Source organism: Pleurodeles waltl, chromosome 5 (assembly GCF_031143425.1).
Source record: "Pleurodeles waltl isolate 20211129_DDA chromosome 5, aPleWal1.hap1.20221129, whole genome shotgun sequence".
Lineage (NCBI taxonomy): Eukaryota > Metazoa > Chordata > Amphibia > Caudata > Salamandridae > Pleurodeles > Pleurodeles waltl.
Genome location: NC_090444.1, coordinates 734,846,007 through 734,862,099, shown reverse-complemented (window position 1 = coordinate 734,862,099; position 16,093 = coordinate 734,846,007). Strand labels below are relative to the sequence as shown.

Here is a 16,093-nt window from a genome sequence, read left to right as displayed (position 1 = left end):
GGAGGGGTCACTGGAGGCCAGAGAGGCTCAGGGAGAGGGGCTGGTTGCTCTGCATCTGCTCGAAATAGTCTAAGGCTCCAGAGGATTGGGTCCCTGGGCCGGGTAATGGCTTGGGAAGGCCGGGAAGTTTGCTCATCAATGATTTTACTGCAAATGTTACAGTGATATTGTCAATGAAGTCATAGAAGATGTCATGAGTGATGTAATATCTGAGGTAACTAGGAGTGAGTGGCGAGGGCACGAGTTATAGTTACTTGAAATAACTAACTATAATAGCTGAATTTCTACGGTTATCTACGTTTGAAATGTGAGCCTAACAATAACGTCCCTGTAACCGTTTTTTTAAAGTGAATTTCTATGAGTTTTTCAACCACACATGGCCAAAGGCACATGTGTGGCCAGGCTCTGCAGCCATCCCCATATAACCACTCAAGGCTGTGTTGCCAACCCCCGGTAATCACCCAACCGTGTGTGGCAGGGGTTGGACGCAGGGCCTGGACTATGAGGAAGGGGGCATATGGCCTTACTCATAGAGCCATTCTATGACATCGGGGACACTATCCCATGGGGCCGTACGCTAGGAACCCCAACCCCCAGTACACCGTCTTTTCCCTGCCTGAAAGCCAAAAATAAATAAACATTACCAGCTCATGTGCAACCCATGGGGGTGCTTACAAGGAGCCCACGGGCTGTGGGGGCCCTGGTCTCTCCCGCAGCCCCTCCCAAAAATAATGCTGTGGGGAGCCAAGTGTGAGCACCCCAGTTTCAATTAAAAAAGCCAAGGGCAAATATTGCTAGTTGATGGGTGGCCCATTGTGCCAGCTTGCAGAAAAATAGATCCAGAAAAAATAAAGATGTGGGTGTCCATGGGTGGGCACCAGGACACCCACAAATGTAATATGACGAGGGCTTATCACTGATTTTTTTTTGTAGTCTGGTGGTATCCTTTGAAGGAGTAAAGCCAACACCAAGCATTAAAATGACACCTTATTCAACTTTGCGCCCTGTGGGTGTTTGGGGCCCAGACTCTACGCTCAAACTCTTGCTTCGGAAGGCTGATGCGCAGCAGGAGTTAGACACCAGCGGGGTGATCACAAGGCAGTGGACAAAGGACTTGGCCGTGGGGGTTGGCATTAAATAAAATTACTTACGTTAAGAAATACCATGGGAGTTAACTGAAAAGAAAAAACAGATTAAAGGGATGTTCTAGTTAGGTGAACGTCATAGGGATTGGAATATATACAAGCTTCACACAAAGTGTACCAAACGTATTCAGCAGGAGAGTGGTAAGGCTGTAGTATGTAGGCCCTTTTGGAGCACGCTGTTGCAAATGTATTACTAAAGTATGGTGTGGTAGTGCACTGTCATTTACTGAAAGCAGTTTTTCCGTTGAAATGCCCACTGACTTTGCTACACAGTTTTACTGATAAAACTATACATCACACACATGATAATTATGGCTATTGGGTTTCAGTGAATATATATATATATATATATACATATATATATATATATAAATAATTTTACCAACACCAAGTAAAAGTATCATGATTTGTTTTGATTCTATTAAAATATTTTTTTCCACCACACTTTAGAATTACAAAAACAAATTCTTTCAATTTTGCTTTCCTAACTGCTGATATATTCTGAAATGGATGTACAGTTCATTTACAGGTATTTAAATTGTATTGTGTTACAAAACAAAAATCAGTTCATTTCCTTTCACATTCCCTGTACCCAAGCAAGACTAACATATAGTTTCCTTTAAAAACTCCTTTCTCTTTACTGTCAGAGAAACAAAAGTAACCATCAATTCCCAGTTAAGGAGAATAAGCAGCAACTTGTGAGGAGACATGGCCGGACAAAAGACCTGTGTCTTTGAAGCACAAGTTTGACAAGATAAATACAAATGTAAAGGCATCTTTATCTATTGCTCTTTTGTAACCCACCAGAAATCGGCTCACGACCAAATGTTGGGGAAACGCAGCTTTAGGGAATATTACATCAACAGTGACTGCAGTTCACTTACGTGATGAGCATAAGGGATTGCGACAAGAAAGACTATTTTGACTGTTAGGAACCGTACGGTGCACTTATACATTGCATCAAATGTAATATTCATGAGGACAAAATACAAATCACACTGTGGCGTGACAAAAGGTTTTGGAGGAAACATATAAGTCAGCCCCTTCATAAAGTAAATCACAACAGGAGATTTGAAAAGTGAAGGCTTATCTGGTAATATAAACAAGCTGAAAGGGCTGACAGTAATCCTAAACCGTATCCGCTGCAAGGCCTTGCTGGGCCAAAAGCAATGCATTAAAAAGTGTGGCCTGAAGAGGACAAAGATGACAGATCCCACACCAGACCGCAAATGTCTCCCAGTATAAATGGATTTCAAAGAAGGAAGCCTGACTTTAAGGAGCTTTGGGAACTGCACTCTCCTAGCCCATTTCAGGTCGTTAATATGGTTTGGCAACCCACCCCCCAGAACACCAAACCAGGAATAAAGCATCTGTCACAACTGTGAAGTCAATGGTGGGAAAGGAGAGTGACCTGCAGCAGGCTAGGTTTGGGGTTCGTCTGCTACCACATAAGTTACCAAGCCATCTTCTGAAACACACAGATGGAATCAGAGAGACAGCCCTTGTGCTGGGCCTCATTGAGGTGGAAACCAATGGCATCTGATCTCCACCTCTCCCAGATTACACCCCTCCCCCACGAACACCAAACCAGGAATAAAGCATCTGTCACAACTGTGAAGTCAATGGTGGGAAAGGAGAGTGACCTGCAGCAGGCTAGGTTTGGGGTTCGTCTGCTACCACATAAGTTACCAAGCCATCTTCTGAAACACACAGATGGAATCAGAGAGACAGCCCTAATGCTGGGCCCTCTGAAACCTCTGGTTGCAATGAGTGCATATGCCATCTGGTTTAGAGTACAAGGAGGACGGATGAGACTCTGATCCCAAGAAGCCTCAGAACCATCCTCACCAAGACCCAGGACGCGAAATATTGCCATCAGATACTGAATGTCCTGAACTTGCTGCGGTGCTGGAAAGGCCTTAAACACCAATCTATAAAGGACAGTCGTAATGAGGCAAAATCTCTGCATACGGCTTAGATAGGACTTAGGCTTGTTGATGAAAAACCCTAAGGAAATTTTGAGAGCAGCCATCGTCCGGAGATGTTCTGCGACTGACTCTCTTTACCCCTCACTAAGCACCTAGTCTTCAAGATATGGGAATACAATTGTCTACAACCTCTGAAGGCAAGATGTGACCGCTACATCACTTTTGTGAAAAACCGAGGATCAAGGTAAAGCTGAAGGGCAACATGGCAAACAGGAAGTGTTCCTATCCCATTTTGAACAGCAGATAGCAACTGTGGAACTGCAGAGTGGGAAAAATCAAATTTGTATCCTTTAAGCCCAAAGACAACATACAGGCCCAAGGATCCACATCAGAAAATATATGTGTCAGAGTAAGCATTTTACATTTGTTCTTTCTCAGAAAGGCATTCAATGTCTGAAGGTCAAGTATAGGCCTAAGCCTCTGTCCTTGTTCAGCATGAGAAAGTAGTGCGAGTAGTAACCCTCTCAGACTCCAGCACTCATTCTAGGGAACCCTTGGCCAGCAGGAGACTGACTTTCTAAGGTAACACTGAGGTGTGAGCTCTTGAAACTTTATCTGGCATGGAGGAGATATGAAGTGAGGAAGAAATGAAACGGATGGAATAGTTTCTTTGAACACTCTGCAAAACCCATCGGTCTAATATGCTAGATTTCCAGCTGAGGAGGAATTGTCGGTTTCTTCCCCCCTACTAGTGAGCGTGCAAGGGCCAATCACAGTGGATTGGGTGCTGCTGCAGCAGGCGAGTGGAAGTAGATGAAAGCTGTCCTTGCTGGAGTGACATATCTACTGCCTCAAATATGATGAGCCAGTTGCTTTAAGGTTTCGACAGTTGAAATTACTAGTTAGCTATATTTCTGGAGTAACCGCTACATTTTCTATACAGCTGGTGGACTTGACAGGCTTGCAACAACATCCCCTTAGACCATGCTTTGGTGTGACTATCTTTAAACTGCTCAAACACAGAAACAGCATTTTCACCAAAAAATCCAGATTCATCAAAAGGCATGTTAACGATGGACACCTAGATGTCCCTAGAAAATCATGGTACACGCCTTCAAGCATGCAGTTGCAGCACCATACTGGTGGTGATAGTGCAGCCTATGAAACATTTGGTGTCCATTCCAGTGCACAGTAGACCATTTTGCTGCATCCTCTCCACCCTGAATCGATTGTGCGAGAGAAACTCCATGGTCTTTTGTGATAACGGCCAAGATCTCGCTGACTATGTCCCACAAAGCATAGCACCTAGAAGGAACACCACATTTAAGGAGGGATGGAGTTTGGTTTTGACCAAGTATCCATGAAGGTGTCTTAAGTGCCCCACTAAATGATAAAAGTGGGTCTGATGAAAATGGCCTAGGTTGGAGTACTTCAGTCAGTATATTAGTTTTTGTTTTCAACTGTTGCCAGCTGTAAATCTAGCACCTCTGTCAGTAAGTGCACTGCTGTAAAGGAGGTGCTTTCACTCAGTGGTCAAGCAGGTGGCGAGTTAAAGTCTCTCTTGAGGGAGGTATCTACCACAAAGGCATTTTTTAGGTTGAGGTAATGTCCTTTACTAGTGTAATCAGGAGAGCAATTATCCACCTCTCATCGTCCGTGTCAAAGGGAGTGTTTTGTTGGCTTTGCACCGTGTCAGACTCTGGGGATAATAGCTTCATGGAGGAGGTTGACAGTTTGGTTGAAGGACCACTGACTGTGCCTCTTTAATCTCATAATGCGACAAAGATCTGGTGTGGGCTGTCGGTGGTTTGGGATCGGGAACAGTCTTTAAGACCTGAAGCATTTTCTCCCTGAAGGCTACAATTTGCAGCAGGGTCAATGATGGCCTGGGGAAGTTGGGGCGTGTTGTAACCAACCTGCACTTATGTTACAACCAACTTTCACTTGTGGCACATTTATGACATTGACTTACCTGAGACTTCGGGCAAGAATAGAACTTTGTGTGGGGCTGGCCCTGTGACTTGGAGCAGAAGCAAGACCACTATTTTGATTGCAACATCCTCTTATGCTCGGTAATGGAGAGTTTCACCTCCGGCTCTCTGATTGCCTTCTTGTGTCTGATAAATCACTTCTTAAATTACTTCAAGCTGTGACAAGAGCCCAGGCACCAAAGGCACACGTCGTAAGGCCCTGTAACCAAACCTGATTCTTGCAATTACAGCATGGTTTGAATCCAGTCGTCTTCACGGAAGGCATCGTCTTTAGCACATTGCCTTAATATTTTGGGGGGTTTTGAATCGCCAGGATCAGTTTCGGATCCACGTTGAATGGCATGGAAAGAAAAGAAATGATGTCAGTACAGCGGGCCGGTACCAATATGCAGCCCTGCTTAGCCGCTTCTGGATGGTACAAGATTGCCACAGAGCCACACAGCGGCACCTGTCACTGCAGAGGAGTCTGGGAGAATTTCCAACTCCAGTGTAGCTCACCTGGGATACTCTAAAAGTGATGAACCTATGGTTAAAAGTGTCCACCAGAAGCAATCTATCTGAACCTTCTATATTTCATCAAGAGAAGGGTACATTTCAACAACATTTACAATGAGCATCTTTACAACAATAAGTTCCATTTTAGAGACTGACAAGTGAAATGAACAGACGATGTATATTTAAAGAGGGACTAGTCCCCATGAAATTTGAGGTAAGAATGGAAATCTGAGAAAAAGACACCACTATATAGACCCTGGGATTGTGTGTCATGATTTGGCTGCAGGGGCATTGGGCCAAAAGTCATGCGGCAGAAAATACAACTTTCCCACACTCACAGCCATATAATAACAAGATTCAATGCCACAGCACAGAAAAAAAAGTACACTGTAGTACAATGTAGGTAAGTTCTATTCAGCTAAGAAAGAAATGATTATTGTGAGGTAAGGCAGGAGAATAGATCATGTAGTTGTAGCAAATAGTTATGTTACTATCCACTAGATGGTGCTATTCTATGACATTAGGAAGGGAACCCATTAAACAGATGCAGGGAGACTTTCAGTTTCCATTGTGGGAGTCAGGAGGCACAGAAAAAGCTATAGGTATTCCATTAACCTGAAAACCTCCACACACCTATAAATATGCACTGTGGGATCAAAAAGGCCATTATCACCTATAGGAAGACCAACTGTTTGGCATTACAGAGCACTGTAGTCGGAACCACTTTGGAGGGAGTTCATGTTCAAGCATTACAGCCCATTTTTAGTCCAAACATTTTCATCTGCGTAATAAAACCTGTTGCAATGAGCTGACAAAATGAGTATGTTCAAGTGCCATGAGTGTGCATGTACAGATGCTTGTGCCTTTTAGTTACTTATAAACCATTGACATTTGAGGGGATAACATGGAAACATGGTAATTGTGCCGTTTTTTAAGGAAAAAAGTACTACAACAAACACATATGTAACTCCCAAAAAGGAAAGCAGAGACTGGAGAGATTTACGACAAAGGTAAGCCAGAATTCGAACAGATAGATGACTTCAAGATAAACCTACCTCTGTCTGATTCAGACCAGAATTTGGAACTCTTGGAGCATGGTGGCTGAGAGCAGATAGGCAGGCAAGAAGAAGGTGCATTGCTCCAATTTCTAAGGCCATTCTCCTTAAAAGTACTCCATCATCTGTAGTCAGTGGGGTAGTACTGAACAAGGTGCGCAGCACATGAAATGGGAGGGTTGGAAGCACGTTTGCAGATGGAGACTGAAGTATATGACCTACATATCAGGAAAACGTGTCAGACGAATGTTTGATTCAGTTACAATTTAGAGCACATTACAACACTCATATTTTAAGATACATTTTCTGAAGACATAAAATCTAGTGAAAGAGTGCTTCTTTCCAAGCGATGCAACTTGAATATTTATATAAATATATCAAATTTATCCATGCACACACCAAACCCACAACATTAATGGTAGACTCAAAATGGCCGACCTGAGTGAACCACTCCACTGTGTATCCAAGATATGACTTTAGTGTTGTGCTGCTTTCATACCTACTTAGCATGAACAACACAGAAAAATGTACTGATGCTCTAGGTAAACTGCAGTGAACGTTTGTGAGGGGTGAAATTTGTAAAGGCATGCAAAGCCTAAATTAGTGAACATATTAAGTAACGTAAAAAAAAAGTAATCGTGTATATGATGGATACATTTATTTTGTTCTTGATTTCTTTTTTAGTATCATTAGCTATATGAAACATATTTGTGTGAACAATTTATAAACCACCAATGAAACATAAAAGAATCAATGTACACTTGTGAAACGTTTAACACCTAGAGATATAAATATGTAGGAAGACGTCAGGGCAGGTCCGATAACCCTAAGAACTAGGCAATTTATTATGCAACAATGAAGTGGTTCATTCGGGTAACATATTAGTTACCTAATGAGGCGTTTTGATTAATCATGAAATAAGGCATATAAAGACATTCCTTAACAACTTGGAAAACTGACTCAAGAATAATCCAAACTATGATGAGCCATCTTAGGAGGCTGTAGAAGGCTACAGTGATTTGTTAAGATTTTGTTTGGGATATTTCAGCAGCTTTGGACACTAATGACCCTTAAATATTTTTACATTGCCTAATAATTTATGGCATTCATCCAACTCCTTTAAAATGTAATTATCTGTTTCACACAGAAAATGAATCTACTGAAATCAATATGTCTCAATGGCTAATATTCTTCCAATATTCAAGAAGGACCCAAATGGGTTTTGTAGTGGAACTAGGGCAGTATATGAAACAGTATGCCTCAATAAAATGACAAATTTAATCTCAACATTATGGGTTAAATTAAGGTTCTTAACCCCGAAATGGTTAACTCCCACAGGAAACATGGCTACAGTCCGTCTACAACACTCTCTTATCCCTGAATCAAAGACTAGATGCCTCACTAAACTTCACCCTGATATTATTTCTAGATAATTATACCACCACCCAAGTTTCATCATATCTTGGTAGACAACACTTTATTCCACTGAGGCTGGATCACGGATCCCTTATTTGCTTTAGCCTCCAGAAAAAAAACATCTGTCATGCCTACAGTATACCCAAAATACTATCTCCTATCAGCTAATGTTTTGTTTTTCCACAACATTAAAGCCTTACAAAGAGTTAATGTGTTTTCCTGCTTTGGCTGCCTGGCTTCAAATATAGTATCTTTAAGAACTTGCGGCAAACTACACAGGGCTTTTTATGGCCGGACCCATAATTTTAAACTAAGTTCTCTAATACATGTAATGTCTTTCTCAGCCCGGGAGCATATACACGAACCACGTCCCATGGGAGCTGCATTCAAAAGTTACTTTATTCATCGACATACACTAACGTACTCTGCATTATATCATATTCTGTAAACAGACCTTAAGACCTCTCGATTGTGCACTTCCTGTTCAGAGTCCGTCCAGAACCAAAAGGGCTCTAGAGCGCATACCTTCGAGATGCTACATTTCCCTCTTTGTTAAATGAAAAGTGGTAAACATCACCAAGATCACATTTTCTTGAATAATCGGTGCAGCACCCTCACTTTTCTGCCAGCACGGGTGGTTCAAGATGACTGAGTGTCTCAGTAGGTGTTAGAAATGTGAAGTGATTGATTGTCCAGGACGATGTGCTATCACCATATGTCCTCTGCATGCCACAAGGTGCCACAACCTGTAAAGGATCAGCAGTGAAAGGAGTGTCAGTTTTCAGTCTATGTATCTGCTTAACCAATATCAAGTCTCCTTTGTCAAAAACTGTCTCTTGGGCATGGTGACATTGACTTCCGAGCTGTGTCAGTGTCTCGAATCTGGTCAGTTTCAGCTGATCAATCAGGTGTCCATTGAGGAAGTTTGTTCTGATAGCTCTCCCCAACAGCAAGGTGGATGGACTCTCACCAGTTGTGGAGTGAAAAAATTATCGATATGCCCGGAGGGCCTGACACATCGCTTGGGTTGAGTTGATTCCCTCCATGGATGCTTGTTGAATGACTCTCTTGAACTCCATTGGCTTGGCTGCAGAGAAGCATACTCTTTTGATGTTTGATGTTGAGACGGAAGAGGAATTCTTTGAATGTATTGTGTTAAAGGGTGGGCCATTATGAGATCCGAGAATTTCAGGGATACCCCACTTACAAAAATGGCATCAAGCTGTCTATGACTTTGTCATGTGTTGTCAAGGATATGTGTTCCACCAAAATGAAATATGAATATTCGTCTGATACTACCACAAGATGGTGTCCATTTCTTAGAGGTCCAAAATTGCAACTCTCTCCAAAGCATGGGCAGGAAGATCAGACATTGTCACTGGATGCTGAATCACTTTGGGTGATAGGTGCAAATGTGGCATGCCTTCAGATCCTTTTCCATCCTCGTATCTAGCACAGGGGACACACTCTATTTCTTAGTGCTCTTTTAGTGTCCACAGCACCACGGAGTCCTCCATGGGCTAGCTCGAAGAGATGCTGTCAAACGCTTCCAAATATAAGAATTTTTGAACCTCCCAATATCGCGTTTCTCGCTTAAATGATCACTCCTCCTGTACATTCTTGAACTTCAACATCTTCGGCTAGGGGCCAGGTCTTTCTCCTCCACAACTGCTTGGCAATTAGTTCTTTGATTACTTCCATGTCTTTTTCTGCTTTGGTCGCAGCAATGACCTGTTCCACAGTTGGTGTGCTGGAGTGCAGACTAAAGCTGAAATAGGCCCAAGCTGTCTGGGATATTAAACTGAGCCCATGCAGTGGCATGCATGAAAAATAAGACTGCAGAGTTTGGATCATTTCCCGGTTTGTGTACAATTATGCAGTCATATTCTTTAAGTCTTAACCCCTACCTCTCTAGGCGAGGGGGCATTTTAGCCTTCAGGTTGCCAAGAATTGTAAGCAACACCTGGTGGGCCATGATGATGGTGAATCAATTTCCGTAAAGGAATACATGAAAGTGTTTGCAGGCCCACACCAGTCAGACTCTCCTTCTCTGGCTGAGAGTAAGCACGTTCTGTATCAGACAGGCCTCGTCTGCGATTAGCCACAATGTATCTCAGAGCATTTGGATGTCCACTGTGTAGCGCAGGGGTTGCATCACCTGTTATTTTGGTATGTAACTTGCGGTGGGGGGAGCAAGCGGCTGAAAGTGCTTGCACATTGCCTGGATTTGGAGTCATCCTCCATCAGAAAACAGGTGTCCAAAAAATTAGAGTTTAGTCCAGTGATATTCACACTTTGCGGCATTCAGAGTGAGGCCTGCATCAGTGAGTATCTGGCGCACACCAGTCAAGGTTTTATCATGTTCTTGTTGTGTACGCCCAAAAACCAGTATGTCACCACTGTAATTGAACACATGTGTAACAGGCTAAATTACTCAGCGCATAGCATCCTGAAATCTAGTCTAAGATACCCCAAGACTCAGTCTCTTAACCTGAAGAAACCAACATGATTTGGATTTCTCGCCCTCTTAATGGCTTTGTTTGCCTGGCGCATATCAACGCAAATGTGCACTACTCCGCTACTGTACTTTTATAGTACTACTACTACTGGTGAAACCCATGGTGTTGGGCCTGTGGAGCATTCAATGATGCCATGTTTTAGGAGGGCTTCCAACTCTTTCTCTATAGCTTCTTTTAGAAGGTAAGCAACTCTGTGGTGTCGCTGAGCCACAAGGTGACTGTCTTCATTGAAATGAAGCTGTACTTTCATTTTCTTGAATTTTCCCAGGCCATGGAACTGCAACCGGAATTGGCTCATAACTTCCAACTGGACACAGAGGTTGAAGTATAGGGCAATCAGTCAGCAGCAGTGGCAAAGCCGAGTAAACAAGCACTTTAAGTTCCCTATAGAAATGAACAGTTGCTTGCACCAATGACTTCTTGGATTGCATTGTCGCTAAGAATGACCCTTGGCATGGCAGTGGTAGCCCAGGTATATACTTTTGCACCTGATGGGAGTGAGGCAAGGCACAGAGGATAGACCATTACTTTTTTTTATTGCCATGATGTTAATCAAAGCACCACTGTCTATGAAAAGGGTACTGGGTAATCATTTACCTCTAATTTGATTTTGAAATGGTGTCCAAATGACATTTGCCGCTCTCTTTAGTGAACTTTCTTTAAATTATTATCCTCTTTACAGGAAGCTAACCCCACATGTGCAGGCCACATTTTGGTTGATGTCATCGGTGCACATTCATCTTCTTTACTGGTGCTTGGTAGTGATGTTGAAGAACCTTTCTGGGATGAGCTCAATGACAAATGATTTTGCCTGGTTTCTATTTGTCATAGCTGCTGTTGCTTTTTGGCTTAGTGGGTAGGGTTTCTGGAACGTTCTTGTGGTCATTTTCTCCTGCTGTTGTTACGCATTCCAGTTTTCTTTGGCCCAGCACACAGTTATGAAGTAGTTCTCTCCTCCATAACCTTTGCAAATTAGTCCAATAGCGGTACATTTATTTTCATGGAGAAATGAAAATCCACATCAGAAGCATAGTTTTGTGTTCTTTGATGACGTCAACATGCATGTGTCATGTTTATACCTGTGCTTGCTTTTCACTATCAATTCCGATTCATGGTGTGCCATTCCTGCTTCCATGTCAGCAGCTTGTCGATCTGTCCATTCTTCTGCTGTTGCAGCCATCAGTATTTTTTCTAGACTTTATGTTTTACTTAGTGTGTGGCTTTTAGCAGAGTCTGAAAAGCAGCCACAAATAATTCTATAGCGCATGGCTTCTTTGTCAGTGAAGTCGCAGAACTTTCAGAGTTTAAGAAGTGCATTAAAACTTTCAACAATCTCATCCTTTGATTCACCCACCCATTGCTGTGCTTGGTTGAAGTTATACCTTTCATAATCAACATTCGGCATTGGATTGAACTTGACCTCCAAAGCTTTTTTACCTTTTGGTATGATTTCACATCAGTCTGTGAGATTTTCTTTAGTACTTCTTTCAATCTGTCATTTGCAAGGATTTTTAAATATCTGATGATCTTGTCATCTTCTTCCTCTAGTGCATCTGTAAAGTAATCGAATGTTTCAATCCATGCAGCCCACCTGGTACCAATGTTTTGCTTCTCAGAAGGCGGTGGTAGCTTTAGGAACACAGCTGATTTATATTTCACGCTCCCTTCTGCTGCCATTGAAAATATGTGTTGTTCAGACAGCTTTCATTGCACTGGGTGGAACCGACAAATTATGCAAGCACAGGTTGCCGCTGTAGCCTCCTCTGCCATGTATTTTAATCACCAATGCTGGTTAGTACCTTTTGTATTTCGTACCTTGTTGATGCCACTGTTATTCCTTGTTTCGTTTAAATAAACGTTCTGTATTTGATGCACAGCATCTTTATCAACCACTTCCTCAGCAGTTTTGGTGGGCATTTTGAAATGTACTCCTTTGCAGGTTCTCCTATCACTTCCATGGCTGTGTATAGGCTGGAGCGGAGCTTTGACGCCACACGTGCCAGTCACATACCACTCGATCAATTTTGGGCACACGTGGCACGCATGAGCAGTTTGCTATATCGTTACAAACTCACAGGGAGAGCACTCTTGTCTTCTAGGGGCACAAATCCCCTACTTGTCACCAGTTGTATCATCTTCCCCAGCCCTTGAGCATACACATGAACGAAGCCACATGGGAGCTGCGTTCAAACGTTACTTTATTCATTAGTATACACTAACGTACTGTGCATTACATCATACATTCTGTTAACCACACCTTAACACCTCTCTTCCATTGCATACTTCCTGTTCAGAGTCCTCCCAGGACCACAAGGGCTCTAGTGCACATACCGACAAGATTCAATAATACGTACAAAATCACTCCCTAACCTTTTCTTCCATCAGGCTACTAATTCTGTGATTTAAAAAAGCAAAATTTGGTGGTTGAAGGCTTTGTAGTTCAGGCTTCTTTCATCTGGAAGACAATATTAGACCCTGTGTAGGCAATCTGACCACCAAATATTATAAATGATCATTAGAGTCAGGTCTTTGCCCCCAAAGTAACCATGCTGGTAGCTACCTGTCTCTAACAGAGCTAACATATTAACTTAATGCTTTCATTCAGGAACATAAGTCATGGGGAGCAGAATTGTATTCCCTTCACTGTCTAAATAGGTTGAGCCAAGATGGCCCCCAAACTCACACTGTCTAATTTAGTACGAGGAATTAAATACAAAACTCCTGACTCCACAAGAACAACCTGTGCAATTCATATACAATACGCAATTTTAAAGCCTTATGGTGGCGTGGCAAAGTTTACTACTTTCAGTTTTTCACAGTACTGCGCCATCGTTTAGAAATTAGTATTTTACAATATAAATGCAAAACAAGATTCAGAGTGCTATATATATATATATATATCTATGTATGGAAAATGTCACTTACCCAGTGTACATCTGTTCGTGGCATGAGTCGCTGCAGATTCACATGCTGTGCACATCCCGCCATCTAGTGTTGGGCTCGGAGTGTTACAAGTTGTTTTTCTTCGAAGAAGTCATTTCGAGTCACGAGATCGAGGGACTCCTCCCCTTTCGGCTCCATTGCGCATGGGCGTCGACTCCATCTTAGATTGTTTTCCCCTCAGAGGGTGAGGTAGGAGTTGTGTATTATAGTAATAGTGCCCATGCAATGGAGTGAATATGTATGTACATAATGTAGTTTAAAGTGTTATATTTACAAATTGGCAAATGTTCAAGATCAACTTCGAAACGGCTACAGGCTCCCGGGGAGGCGGGTGGGCGCATGAGAATCTGCAGCGACTCATGCCACGAACGGATGTACACTGGGTAAGTGACATTTTCCGTTCGATGGCATGTGTAGCTGCAGATACACATGCTGTGCATAGACTAGTAAGCAGTTATCTCCCCAAAAGCGGTGGTTCAGCCTGTAGGAGTTGAAGTTGTTTGAAACAAAGTTCATAATACTGCTTGGCCTACTGTGGCTTGTTGTGCTGTTAACACATCCACACAGTAGTGTTTGGTAAACGTATGAGGCATAGACCATGTGGCTGCCTTACATATTTCAGTCATAGGAATATTTCCTAGAAAGGCCATGGTAGCACCTTTCTTTCTAGTCGAGTGTGCCTTTGGTGTAATAGGCAGTTCTCTTTTTGCTTTGAGATAGCAAGTTTGAATGCATTTAACTATCCATCTAGCAATGCCTTGTTTGGAAATCGGATTTCCTGCATGAGGTTTTTGGAAAGCAACAAATAATTGTTTTGTTTTCCGAATTTGTTTTCTTCTGTCAATGTAGTACATTAACGCTCTTTTGATGTCTAATGTATGTAGTGCTCTTTCAGCTACAGAATCTGGCTGTGGGAAGAACACTGGTAATTCTACTGTTTGATTCAAGTGGAACGGTGATCTGACTTTTGGTAAAAATTTAGGATTTGTCCGTAGAACTACTTTATGCTTGTGTATTTGAATAAATGGTTCTTGTATGGTAAATGCTTGAATCTCACTTACTCTTCTTAGAGATGTGATGGCAATTAGAAATGCAACTTTCCATGTTAAGTATTGCATTTCACATGAGTGCATGGGCTCAAAAGGTGGACCCATGAGTCGTGTTAAGACAATGTTGAGGTTCCATGAAGGAACTGGTGGTGTTCTTGGTGGTATAATTCTCTTTAGGCCTTCCATAAACGCTTTTATGACAGGTATCCTAAATAATGAAGTTGAGTGCGTAACTTGCAGGTAAGCTGAAATTGCGGTAAGATGTATCTTAATGGAAGAAAAAGCTAGCTTTGACTTTTGCAAATGTAGTAAGTATTTTACGATGTCTTTGGCAGATGCGTGTAAGGGTTGAATTTGATTATTATGGCAGTAATAAACAAATCTTTTCCACTTATTTGCATAGCAATGTCTAGTGGTAGGTTTCCTAGCTTGTTTTACGACTTCCATACATTCCTGTGTAAGTTCTAAGTGTCCGAACTCTAGGACTTCAGGAGCCAAATTGCTAGATTCAGCGATGCTGGATTTGGGTGTCTGATTTGTTGTTTGTGTTGAGTTAACAGATCTGGTCTGTTTGGTAATTTGACATGAGGCACTACTGAGAGTTCTAGTAGTGTTGTGTACCAAGGTTGTCTTGCCCAAGTTGGCGCTATTAGTATGAGTTTGAGTTTGTTTTGACTCAACTTGTTTATCAGATATGGAAGGAGTGGGAAAGGGGGAAAAGCGTATGCAAATATCCCTGACCAACTCATCCATAACGCATTGCCCTGAGACTGATCTTGTGGGTACCTGGATGCGAAGTTTCGGCATTTTACGTTTTCTTTTGTTGCAAATAGATCTATTTGTGGTGTTCCCCAACTTTGGAAGTAAGTGTTCAGGATTTGGGGGTGAATCTCCCATTCGTGGACCTGTTGGTGATCCCGAGAGAGATTGTCTGCTAACTGATTCTGAATCCCTGGAATAAATTGTGCTATTAGGCGAATGTGGTTGTGAATCGCCCAATGCCATATTCTCTGTGCCAGGAGACACAACTGTGTTGAGTGTGTCCCTCCCTGTTTGTTTAGGTAATACATCGTTGTTATGTTGTCTGTTTTGACAAGAATGTGTTTGTGGCTTATTATGGGTTGAAATGCCTTTAGCGCTAGAAATACTGCCAGTAGTTCTAAGTGATTTATGTGAAACAGTTTTTGCTGAGTGTCCCATTGTCCCTGGATGCTGTGTTGATTGAGGTGTGCTCCCCACCCTATCATGGAGGCATCTGTGGTTATTACATATTGTGGCACTGGGTCTTGGAAAGGCCGCCCTTGGTTTAAATTTATATTGTTCCACCATTGAAGCGAGGTGTATGTTTGGCGGTCTATCAACACTAGATCTAGAAGTTGACCCTGTGCCTGTGATGCTAGGCACTGTTGTAAGGGCCGCATGTGTAACCTTGCATTTGGGACAATGGCTATGCATGAGGACATCATGCCTAGGAGTTTCATCACCATTTTGACTTGTATTCTTTGTTTTGGATACATGGCCTTTATTACATTGTGAAATGCTTGTACCCTTT

The 16,093-nt window shown here is 42.3% G+C and overlaps 1 protein-coding gene across 4 annotated transcripts in view; it reads right to left on the bottom strand.

Moving 5' to 3' along the window:
* Window positions 1–16,093, bottom strand: part of BIRC6 (baculoviral IAP repeat containing 6) — a 1,722,273-nt gene that overhangs the window by 277,831 nt on the left and 1,428,349 nt on the right. For all 4 annotated transcript variants that reach the window (XM_069234691.1, XM_069234693.1, XM_069234692.1 and 1 more), the window contains one exon: window positions 6,615–6,832. In XM_069234691.1, coding sequence (XP_069090792.1) covers window positions 6,615–6,832 — 218 coding nt within the window. The remainder of the gene's footprint in view (window positions 1–6,614; window positions 6,833–16,093) is intronic.